The sequence below is a fragment of the Myxocyprinus asiaticus genome, chromosome 18 (genome assembly GCF_019703515.2).
Source record: "Myxocyprinus asiaticus isolate MX2 ecotype Aquarium Trade chromosome 18, UBuf_Myxa_2, whole genome shotgun sequence".
NCBI lineage: Eukaryota > Metazoa > Chordata > Actinopteri > Cypriniformes > Catostomidae > Myxocyprinus > Myxocyprinus asiaticus.
The window spans coordinates 5,487,731-5,499,894 of NC_059361.1; the positions used below are offsets into that span (position 1 = coordinate 5,487,731).

Here is a 12,164-nt window from a genome sequence, read left to right on the forward strand (position 1 = left end):
GCAGAAAAGTTTAATACATAAGGTTGGGGAGCTTTGAAGGTCACAAGATTAAATATCACTTACCATATCTGACACTAAGCAAGACACCAGCTGTCTGACACATGGCTCTAAGCAGTTTTGGTTTCTCTTCACCTTCTGAAGGGATGTATCAGTCAAGATCTTCAAAAGAGTCGACCAACAAAATACTGTTTGAACATGGTATTACTCACAACATTGGCCAAAATGTCAAGTCGTCAACATGTTATAGTTTCGACCTTCTGTATCTTGGTCTTCATAGAAGACGAGATGTTTGTCGGAGGAACAAACTGGAAAGATGGAGCAGCATTGTTGGGGTACTGGGCAGGAAACTTCACAACAAGACGGACATGGTTAGCTCTGCAGTCGGCTGACACAAAGCAGCTGCGGTTAACGGCATCCATCTACAAGAGCAATGACATTGCATTCTTAGTATGGATGCTGGTAGCTTAAGGATCTATTAACACAAAAATCACTAGTACAAACCTTGCAAAACCAACTTACTGTTTTTGGGGGATGATCCAGTTACATCTTGCACATAGTGATTCCCAGACTTACACAATTTTGAGTGCAATACGAGGTAACATATCAGACATGTTCACAAGTCTCTGATGTCCAGCTATGTTTCTCAAATCCCTTTTAGTAACAGTTTTCTATTTGCTGCAGGTTAGTTTTATACTGTTGCAATTAATTTAATATTGTTTTTAAAATGTATTATTTCTAGGGATTTCCTTGTTTTTTAAGTTATACTTCTGTAAAGTACACGAGGTTTTACCTGAATTAAAGGACAATAACCCTTATATATATATATATATATATATATATATATATATATATATATATATATATTGTTTTGTTTTTTTCTCCCAATTTGGAATGCCCAATTCCCAATGTGCTTTTAAGTCCTCGTGGTCGAGTAGTGATTCGCCTCAGTCCGGGTGGTGGAGGACGAATCCCAGTTGCCTCCGCGTCTGAGACCGTCAACCCGTGCATCTTATTACGTGGCTTGTTGAGCGTGTTGCCATGGAGACATAGCACGTGTGGAGGCTTCACGCCATCCACCGTGGCAACCACGCTCAACTCACCACACGCCCCACCGAGAACAAACCACATTATAGCGATCAGGAGGAGGTTACCCCATGTGACTCTAACCTCCCTAGCAACCGGGCCAATTTGGTTGCTTAGGGGACATGGCTGGAGTCACTCAGCAGGCCCTGGGATTCGAACTAGCGAACTGCATGGGTGGTAGCCAGCGTCTTTACCACTGAGCTACACAGGCCCCCAGTAACCTTTATACTGTGTTCCGGTCAAAACTGACCGGACACTGGAAATGTATGGATTAGACTACAAAATACAGAAATATTAAGTGTTCAGGAGCATTCCAATTCTTTAGATGAACACATATGTGGATGTGTGTTTGCACACACAGAGTCACACAACATGTGTTGAGCACCCTTTTGTGCATTGTCTTTCCATGTACAATCTTTGAGGAATATTTCAAGATCTACATATCATATTATGTTGTGTTTGGGCTCGTTTGAATCGGGATAGTCTGCTGTAAGTTATGATATGTCATTGTCTATATTATATTATATTGTGTAAGGAAAAACATGACAAAAAGACAGTCCTGTTTATTATATTTATGTGTGTCTGTGGGAATTTCATACACTTAAACTCACTGCAGTTTGGCCTCTGAGTGAAACAAATTTGCTTATTGCATTCAAGAAATTGAGACCTTTCCAACAATATATAATACATGGCTATCTAATAATTTTATGAACTTACCAACTATAATTGTTTTGATGACAATAAGACAAAAACAGTTCTAATTTGTGAGTAAATTAAAAAGCATTATATAAGAATTGGTAGATATCAGCTATACAGGTGCATCTCAATAAATTAGAATGTCGTGGAAAAGTTCATTTGTTTCAGTAATTCAACTCAAATTGTGAAACTCATGTATTAAATAAATTCAATGCACACAGACTGAAGTAGTTTAAGTCTTTGGTTCTTTTAATTGTGATGATTTTGGCTCACATTTAACAAAAACCCACCAATTCACTATCTCAAAAAATTAGAATACATCATAAGACCAATAAAAAAAAAACATTTTTAGTGAATTGTTGGCCTTCTGGAAAGTATGTTCATTTACTGTATATGTACTCAATACTTGGTAGGGGCTCCTTTTGCTTTAATTACTGCCTCAATTCGGCGTGGCATGGAGGTGATCAGTTTGTGGCACTGCTGAGGTGGTATGGAAGCCCAGGTTTCTTTGACAGTGGCCTTCAGCTCATCTGCATTTTTTGGTCTCTTGTTTCTCATTTTCCTCTTGACAATACCCCATAGATTCTCTATGGGGTTCAGGTCTGGTGAGTTTGCTGGCCAGTCAAGCACACCAACACCATGGTCATTTAACCAACTTTTGGTGATTTTGGCAGTGTGGGCAGGTGCCAAATCCTGCTGGAAAATGAAATCAGCATCTTTAAAAAGCTGGTCAGCAGAAGGAAGCATGAAGTGTCCCAAAATTTCTTGGTAAACGGGTGCAGTGACTTTGGTTTTCAAAAAACACAATGGACCAACACCAGCAGATGACATTGCACCCCAAATCATCACAGACTGTGGAAACTTAACACTGGACTTCAAGCAACTTGGGCTATGAGCTTCTCCACCCTTCCTCCAGACTCTAGGACCTTGGTTTCCAAATGAAATACAAAACTTGCTCTCATCTGAAAAGAGGACTTTGGACCACTGGGCAACAGTCCAGTTCTTCTTCTCCTTAGCCCAGGTAAGACGCCTCTGACGTTGTCTGTGGTTCAGGAGTGGCTTAACAAGAGGAATATGACAACTGTAGCCAAATTCCTTGACACGTCTGTGTGTGGTGGCTCTTGATGCCTTGACCCCAGCCTCAGTCCATTCCTTGTGAAGTTCACCCAAATTCTTAAATCGATTTTGCTTGACAATCCTCATAAGGCTGCGGTTCTCTCGGCTGGTTGTGCATCTTTTTCTTCCACACTTTTTCCTTCCACTCAACTTTCTGTTAACATGCTTGGATACAGCACTCTGTGAACAGCCAGCTTCTTTGGCAATGAATGTTTGTGGCTTACCCTCCTTGTGAAGGGTGTCAATGATTGTCTTCTGGACAACTGTCAGATCAGCAGTCTTCCCCATGATTGTGTAGCCTAGTGAACCAAACTAAGAGACCATTTTGAAGGCTCAGGAAACCTTTGCAGGTGTTTTGAGTTGATTAGCTGATTGGCATGTCACCATATTCTAATTTTTTGAGATAGTGAATTGGTGGGTTTTTGTTAAATGTGAGCCAAAATCATCACAATTAAAAGAACCAAAGACTTAAACTACTTCAGTCTGTGTGCATTGAATTTATTTAATACACGAGTTTCACAATTTGAGTTGAATTACTGAAATAAATGAACTTTTCCACGACATTCTAATTTATTGAGATGCACCTGTATGCATTGTAAAGTCCAAAGCTTTAAAATGACACCTATTATGTTCAGATCAAGCAAGTGGTTATTCATTTATTACATCATTATTATTTTTATTTCTTTCTGCAGGGAGTGCTCCCCACTAGCCCAGTATGAGCTCAGTTCAATGAATCCTTATATCAATAAAATCAAAAAAGAAGAACAAAAGTCATAATTTAAAAAATAAAAAAAGAAGTTGATAAAAAGACAATGCAATATCTTGGGATAATATAATATATGCAATATGAGAGATTTATGAACAATCTTAGTGGGCTGGTCATTTTTGACCAGGACCACAAAATGTGTTAGTACAAAACAAACACAACACAAAGGTTAAAATAGCTGTTGCCATCATGTTGAAGTGCTGCTTTGCAGTACATGAGAAAATAACCACAAATACTCATGTGAAAATTGAGTGACAGAGAGTGCAATAGAGAAACACTTTTATCAAAACTGTGTTGTGTATTCATTGAAAATACTTCTTACAGACATGGACTTTTGTTGTTCACAAATCTCTAATTTACAGTCCAAGTCAAGTACATTTTTGTAACTTAAAGGAATGTTCTGGGTTTGAGGTGTAATGTTGATTACCACAAAAATAATTTCAACTTCAACTAAGCAAAAAACTGCGATTTGGCACTTATAATGGAAGTGAATGGAGCCAGTCCATAAACATTACATTTAAAAAGTATATCCATAAGATGTAAACATTATACATATAAACATGATTTTAGTGGGATAAAATCACTTACTAACCTTTTCTGTGTAAAGTTAAATCCAATGTTACAACTTCACTGTCAAGACGACATAATGCCAGTAAACCATGATTTTGTCGCACTACAAATCCTGTTAACACATATATTGTTTATGTCTTGTGGCTATACTTTTAAAACAGTGTGTATTTTAATGTATGGATTTTTGCTTGTTTTTATTATTATTATTATTATTATTATTTATAACGTACTGTGCAAAAGTTTTAGGCACTTAAGATGTTTCACAAAAACATTTGTCTTAAGATGGTTATTTATATCTTCAGCTTTAGTGCGTCAATGGGAAATATAAATGTTAGACTCCCAAACATTTCTTTTGCAAATAGAAAAGATTAGAATAGAAGAACAGGGAGCCCTGCAACAGATGTCATGGCCCCCACAGTGCCCCCCACTGAACATTGAGTCAGTCTGAGATTACATGAAGAGACAGAAGTGGTTGAGACAGCTGAAATAGATAGAAGAACTGTGGAGAATTCTCCAAGAAGCTTTGAACATCCTATCTGCCAACAACCAAGAAAAACTGTATCCAGGTGTACCTAGGAGAATTGGTGCTGTTTTAAAGGCAAAGGTGGTCACACCGAATATTGATTTAGCTTTTTTATGTTTACTGGACTTTGTATGATGTTAATTGATAAATGAAAACTATTTATGGCATTATTTTTGAAGACATCCTCACTATGCAACATTTTTCACAAGTGCCTAAAACTTACTTACTGCACAGTACTGTATATATATATATATATATAATTATTTTGGAGGTAATCAACATTATGCCACAAATGCTGTATATTGAGCTTTATTTGCTTAGAACCCAGAATATTCCTTTATATATAAGGTCATTCCTTTATAAAAGGTCAGCTCGAGTTTCCATCTTCTGTTTCAACTTTTCAAATGTAACTTATGGCAAATATTTCATCCTATGTTTTGGAATTCTGTGCAATATTAAAAAAATCTATAATATTAAAAATTGTAGAAAGTTACTCAGATTAAACAGTCATGAGGTTTTCATCAAACACCAGCAGCGACTGACCTCCACGTTGACATTACGAATCTGCAGGTTGACAAGAGAAAACTCCTGCTGTAGAGTCTGAGGTAAACCCAGGACATCATTCTTACCACCGGACATCAGGCCAGACTGTGGGCCTTCAAGCTGATCTGTGAACAGGCACTGAATTACATTATTTAAAACTAGGATCTGCAACATCCACCATAAGCATGCAGTAAAAAAGCATTGATGCATTGAATAAGGAATTTAATACTCAATTAGAATTACTACGATATTATTGTAGAATAATAATGTATTATGCATACTAATTTGCAAAATACAATCCTTGGCCTATTTTCCTTGCGTTTTCAGATCCCCAATATACTGGTGCTATCCAATTGACTGTCCCTCGAAATTCAAGACGGTCTTCAGTATATTTTCAAGAAGAATTATGAATCGAACCAAATTGTGATGCTTTTTCAGATTTCATGATGCACCCAAATTGTTGTCGGAGCAAATATTTACACCTCTAGCATTAAACATGCTGACTCTGAGAGAGCCATCCAGCTTTTACCCTGCGAGTTCTCCGCTGTGGGTCCAGGACCGAGAGGAGGCTCGGTGTCTTGCGAGCGCAGCGTCTTCTCCGTCTCTGTCGTGAGAGTCAAGCCCTCCATCAACTCCTCCACGATGTCATTCGCACAGCACAGCTGCAGAACACATGAATCGATAAGTCTCAAACTTACACTTACCAGCTGTAGTGAAGGGAAACAGTTCTTTCATTTCATATATCATGGGCTTCACCTTTTGGAGTTGCGGATCCACTCTCCATATCCTGAGGGTTTGGTCTCTGGACAATGTGACCAGCTGATAGTCTTTGGAACCTACAATGACACTGATACTCAGTTTTCATACTGGACTGATGCCAAATTGATTTGAGCTTACTGTCAACAGGGCTGAAAAACTAAATTATAATTTTTCCCTTAAGTATTACAAAAATTCAAATTAATTCTAATTTTCAAGTCAGGATATTTTTTTTTCCCTCCCCATTTCTCCCCAATTTTGGCATGCCCAATTCCCAATGTGCTCTAAGTCCTCGTGGTGGCGTAGTGACTCACCTCAATCCGGGTGGTGGAGGACGAATCTCAGTTGCCTCCGCGTCTGAGACTGTCAATCCACGCATCTTATCACGTGGCTTGTTGAGCGCGTTACCGCGGAGACCTAGCGCGTGTGGAGGTTCACACTATTCTCCGCGGCATGCACGCACAACTCACCATGCGCCCCACCGAGAGCATGAGCCACATTATAGCGACCACGAGGAGGTCAACCCAATGTGACTCTACCCACCCTAGCAACCGGGCCGATTGGTTGCTTAGGAAGCCTAACTGGAGTCACTTAGCACACCCTGGATTCGAACTTGCGAAGTTCCTTGAACGTATTGTTCTTAAAAATCAATAGACTTAAGATTTTTCTATACGAGGGGGCCTGGGTAGCTCAGCGAGTATTGACGCTGACTATCACCCCTGGAGTCGCGAGTTCGAATCCAGGGTGTGCTGAGTGACTCCAGCCAGGTCTCCTAAGCAACCAAATTGGCCCGGATGCTAAGGAGGGTACAGTGACATGGGGTAACCTCCTCGTGGTCATGATTAGTGGTTCTCACTCTCAGTGGGGCGCGTGGTAAGTTGTGCGTGAATCGCGAAGGGTAGCATGAGCCTCCACATGCTGTGAGTCTCCACGGTGTCATGCACAGCGAGCCACATGATAAGATGCGCGGATTGATGGTCTCAGAAGCGGAGGCAACTGAAACTTGTACTCCACCACCCGGATTGAAATGAGTAACCGTGCCACCATGAGGACCTACTAAGTAGTGGGAATTGGGCATTCCAAATTGGGAGAAAAAAAAAAGATTATTCTATATGAACACCAAGTTAGGTGAACTCAATTACACAAGTTTTGGGGACGCTATTACTCAATTCAATTGAGGGAACAAGTTTACTCAATCAATTGAGTAGAATCAACTTATTAAGGTTTCCAGTGTGCCGTGTCCAGTTAAAAAGTACTTTGACCTTTAAAAATGCATCTCAAGACACCTGCGTTCTATTAAACTGTATTTGTTGTGCTGCATCTAGTTTTTTTTAGCTCAAGAATGCGATTGGTCTGAAGTCCTCATCAGTGCATGGCACACATCCAAACAATTTGCATTTCTGTCATAAATTCGACGACCATTCGAATTTCAAATTTTAATTTGACAGCCTTAGTATAAACTAACATAGCTGCATGTGAAGTAACAAAAAAGAACAAGGTACTACCAGTCTTTTTGGGACATATCCCATGCCATGGTACTACTATGGATTTCTTTGAAGTGCATTAGAGGACCATGTAAACACAATGATACATGACTATAGTAATCATTCAGTAACATGGTATATGTCAAAGTACCATCTGGTACCATCACTGTACCATGGCACCACAACAGTGAAGTCAACATGAATGGGTATTTGCAGGTCCGTTCTGCTTCCATAGTGCAACATATTTTAGTGTGAAACAAAAATTATTACCATCGTTTCTCTCACAATCTGCTGTAAACTCTCACCTTCTTTCTGTGGCCTCCACTGAAACTCAAGCACGACATCATCATGACCCACAAAGGCATGAACGGGGCTGTTGAGTTCCAGCGTGCTCCACAGGAGGAGACTGTTCTCTCGCCGTAGCTGAGGAACCATTACTGTTACCAGCCCGTTAGAGAAGGGCTATTCTCAGGGGAGGAAGATGATTACAAACATGAAAATTCATGTTTAAATTCCAAGTTGCATTTCAATGTTGCATGTAAAACTAAATCATTACTCAATACTCTTCAAGCCATTAAGCCATTACTATCACAAAAGAGCCGTACCGTATATCTGGCCTTCCATACGGGCACCTGACAGGACAAGATATCAAGGTATTTCCGAGGTTGTCTGTAGTCCCAGAACTTTTTGGAGAGTAAATAAAAACAGACACAGAATATGTTAGACTGTGGTAAAAATGATAGAATCGGAGCGAAACGAGCAATATTCATAAAATATAATTACCCGGACAGAGTTGTCCTGACTGGAAGTGGCCAGGACGTACTCATTATCAGGGTGCCAGTCCAGTCCATGGATTTTTGAAAGGTGGGCTGCTACATACTCCACTGCAGTGTTGGGTTTCTGAAACACAGTACAATCAATCAAAAACAATATATTGCAACAGATGTACGCATTCCAATTTTCTGTTCTCACAGTCAATCGTGATTGATGTTTAATAACCAGCTACGTGGGGCAGGATTTTGGACCAATGAAATTTCACGGTGGGCGGAGCTAAATAGTGCAACATGACTAGATGAAATATAATAGATATAACACATTATATTAGATACTAAGACTAGACAGATACTAAGCTGGGTATTGATCCAGATTTCCTGATCTGATTCGATTCCGATTCAAAAGCTCTCGAATCGATTCGATATCGATTCATATGGGTATATTTCAATTATAATGTCCCTTATGCTTACATATGAAAGAAATTCTCTCCCAGCTTATGCTATAAATTATACAGGGGACCTACTAACTAGATACATTATGAAAATATGAATTTTACTAATTATATTTTATCAGATTTTCATCATTTTGGTCACATTTTAGCTTTTTAAAAATGAACAAATCCACGTATTACATCAATACATATAATATTATATTGCAAATATTATATTTTGTTACATTTTTATTGTTTACATGCATAGTTTGAATTATTTACAAGTATTTATATTAATTTGTTGAACACTTGCTAAAACCGGTACTGTCTCTTTAAGAAAACCGTCAGTTCTGTAAAGAGCATCTGTAAATGAGCGTATATTAACGAGAGATGACTCGAATGACTTTATCTCATCCGTGCTATTCGTGATTAGAATTAAATGTTTCTTTTTTGTTGTTTTTGATCAACAACTGACTTCAAAACACAGAAAGGGTATTAAAAGAGACATTATTCAATGACAAATGGATTGCATGGATCTCGTCTTTGGACACAGACAGAATGAGTCAAACCAAACTTGGAGCAAAAGGATATATGTACTGAACTTACACAGTCACTGGTGAGTAAAATCTGAACATGTACCAGCCAGTGGCTAATCACAGATATTCTAGTTGCATAGCACGAAATTTGGTCACAAATGCGAGTGATTTCATCTTATTGTTGTAGCGGGTTTCTGCATACAGTAAAAGATTGATCTCGAAATTTAAAAATCAATATTGAGATCGTTCAAACGAAGATCGTGATGCATCGTAAAAACTATATTTTTACCCAGTCCTAACAGACACACAAACAGACAGACTGATAATGATATAATCAATACCAATAACATTGATGTAACAAAACAGAGAATGACATACTCACCCTCTTGTCCCAGATTCTGACATCACCATCATGACTGGAGGCTAAACAATAGTGATTTCTTCTGTTCCACTTTACCTGAGAGGCTCCGGCTGATACATGGAGCAAAAGGTGAGAAAAAGAAAAGTTCTTAAAAAAAAAAAAAAGGACAGACAGTTAAATAAACTGATCAAGAACTCACGCAGTCTTTAAACTCACCTACGGCAGACAGCGCCACAGTCGGTTTCCGAGTGTCCCTAGAGATTCACAGAGATAAAAGTTAAATATGCGACGTTCCACAAACTCCATTCTCAACTCTAGTATTTACTCTTTTTCAACTATTACCTCGTGTCCCATATGTAGATGTATGTGTCCACAGAACTGGTGACAAGAAACTCCGGTTCAAACCAGGACCAGTCCAAGTCACTAAAATGTGAGTAAACCACCAGGGTTTGATTTTTAGAAATCAAACCACTATAAACACTTTTAACCAGCACTGCAACAGAAAGACCTAAAATGCTTTCACACTTACTATACAAAAAAAGAAAAAGAAAACAAGAAAAATAAATTACATAAATTAATACACAGTAAAAAAACATTTTTTTAAATAAATTACAAATAAATTAGCACACAGTAATTTAGAAAAAAATACATAACAAATGTAATAAAATAAATTAAAAATACATACTAACATTTATTGCATTATATTTACATTTTTAGGTCAAGTTCTGAACTTGTATGCATTTTGTAAGCATTTCTGTCAATGTTAAGGTTATGGTAGCTCAGAAGTAGCTTAAACTTTGTATATCTGTATTACCTTATAACACGCGTGTGTCCTTGCAGAGAATTGTTTGGTTCACCAGATCCATTACGCCAAACGTACAGGTCGACACGCTGGTTACTCTGTGCAAAGATGAGAAAAACTTCAAACTTATACACAAAACTGTTCATGAAAACTCACGATTCTCCAAAAAATTAGGCTGTAAAAAAATATTAGTGATGAGTCAACTTCACGACACATTACGAAACATACATATGAAACAATAAAGTTCATGAATCACTGATTTGAGATCATATCTTCTTTACGTACAGATGCAGCAAATAAATGGGCCTCCGTTTTGTGTGGATTCCACTGCACTGTTCCAACATCCCATTTGCTTTGGCGGCTGATTTTCCGTGGAGCTTCGGACGGCGTCTCCAGATTTACGACATATAAGAATCGCCTCCTGTCCAAAATATTTACATGTAAATGAGTGTGGCACAATGCTGCATGCAAAAAGACATTTTAACCTTTTTTGTGCAATAAAGTGTTGAGATATTATATAAGAAAGTTTAATAACAAACTACCAGCAACATTTAAATCAGAGATGCAAAAGGGGGCCAAAAAGCTATGCTACAACTGCAAATGATTAAAATAAGGGTGTGTGCAGAATGCTGCAGATGTGAAGGAATTTTCGCCTGCTGGTATGATGCTGGTTAAAGCTGTACACACCCTGAGAGAACAGCGTGCTGGCCGAGGCAGTCCACTGACATGGCAGTTGCCTAAAAAAGACAAAAGGTTGCCATAAGACAAGAAATCTCACAAAAATGTCTCCTTTTCCCCCTCCTCCATTGATTGTAATGCATTGTTATTGCCACTGTTATTAACTATGGACATGTTCCACTAACATTTGACAACCAGAAATGATCACAATATTTTTTATTGTAATTTTCAACAGTATATTGTTTAATAATTCAAAACCTAATAAACCTAATTTATCTGCTTTGATGTGTGCTTTTGCTGTTTTGCTTTAATATAAATGTAATTTGGTTTAATACATTGCAATGACATTCGCACATTTTTAAGTGTTTCCAAATGCTTTTGGGGTCGCTTTATGGGAATGATTGTCCACAAACTCCATACATCTATTTGTCTGTGTATTAGATTGCTGTACAACATATTCTAAACAAATATACACTGGCAGCCAAAAGTTTGGAATAATGTACAGATTTTGCTGTTTCAGAAGGAAATTGGTACTTTAATTCACCAAAGTGGCATTCAACTGATCACAAAGTATAGTCAGGACATTACTGATGTAAAAAACAGCACCATCACTATTTGAAAAAAGCCATTTTTGATCAAATCTAGACAGCAGCCATCACTCCAACACCTTATCCTTGAGTAATCATACTAAATTGCTAATTTGGTACTAGAAAATCACTTGCCATTATATCAAACACAGTTGAAAGCTATTTGGTTCGTTAAATGAAGCTTAACATTTTCTTTGTGTTTGTTTTTGAGTTGCCACAGTATGCAATAGACTGGCATGTCTTAAGGTCAATATTAGGTCAAAAATGGCAAAAAAAAGAAACAGTTTTCTCTAGAAACTCATCAGTCAATCATTGTTTTGAGGAATGGAGGCTATACAATGCTTGAAATTGCCAAAAACGGACAACTGGCTCTAACAAGGACAGAAAGAGATGTGGAAGGCCAGATGTACAACTAAACAAGAGGATAAGTACATCAGAGTCTCTAGTTTGAGAAATAGA

The 12,164-nt window shown here is 38.1% G+C and overlaps 1 protein-coding gene across 3 annotated transcripts in view; it reads right to left on the minus strand.

Moving 5' to 3' along the window:
• Positions 1-12,164, minus strand: part of LOC127456435 (GATOR complex protein WDR59-like) — a 35,479-nt gene that overhangs the window by 22,193 nt on the left and 1,122 nt on the right. For 2 of the 3 annotated variants that reach the window (XM_051724938.1, XM_051724937.1), the window contains exons 2-15: positions 11,128-11,177; positions 10,726-10,861; positions 10,453-10,538; positions 9,981-10,061; positions 9,855-9,892; positions 9,660-9,748; positions 8,321-8,437; positions 8,143-8,220; positions 7,843-7,999; positions 6,054-6,133; positions 5,827-5,959; positions 5,298-5,422; positions 255-419; positions 64-159 (exon numbers count right to left, since the gene is read on the minus strand). In XM_051724938.1, the coding sequence (XP_051580898.1) occupies positions 64-159; positions 255-419; positions 5,298-5,422; positions 5,827-5,959; positions 6,054-6,133; positions 7,843-7,999; positions 8,143-8,220; positions 8,321-8,437; positions 9,660-9,748; positions 9,855-9,892; positions 9,981-10,061; positions 10,453-10,538; positions 10,726-10,861; positions 11,128-11,177 (1,431 nt within the window). Of the gene's footprint in view, positions 1-63; positions 160-209; positions 420-5,297; positions 5,423-5,826; positions 5,960-6,053; positions 6,134-7,842; positions 8,000-8,142; positions 8,221-8,320; positions 8,438-9,659; positions 9,749-9,854; positions 9,893-9,980; positions 10,062-10,452; positions 10,539-10,725; positions 10,862-11,127; positions 11,178-12,164 lie in introns of all 3 variants that reach the window. The other variant, XR_007899835.1, reaches the window with a different exon arrangement.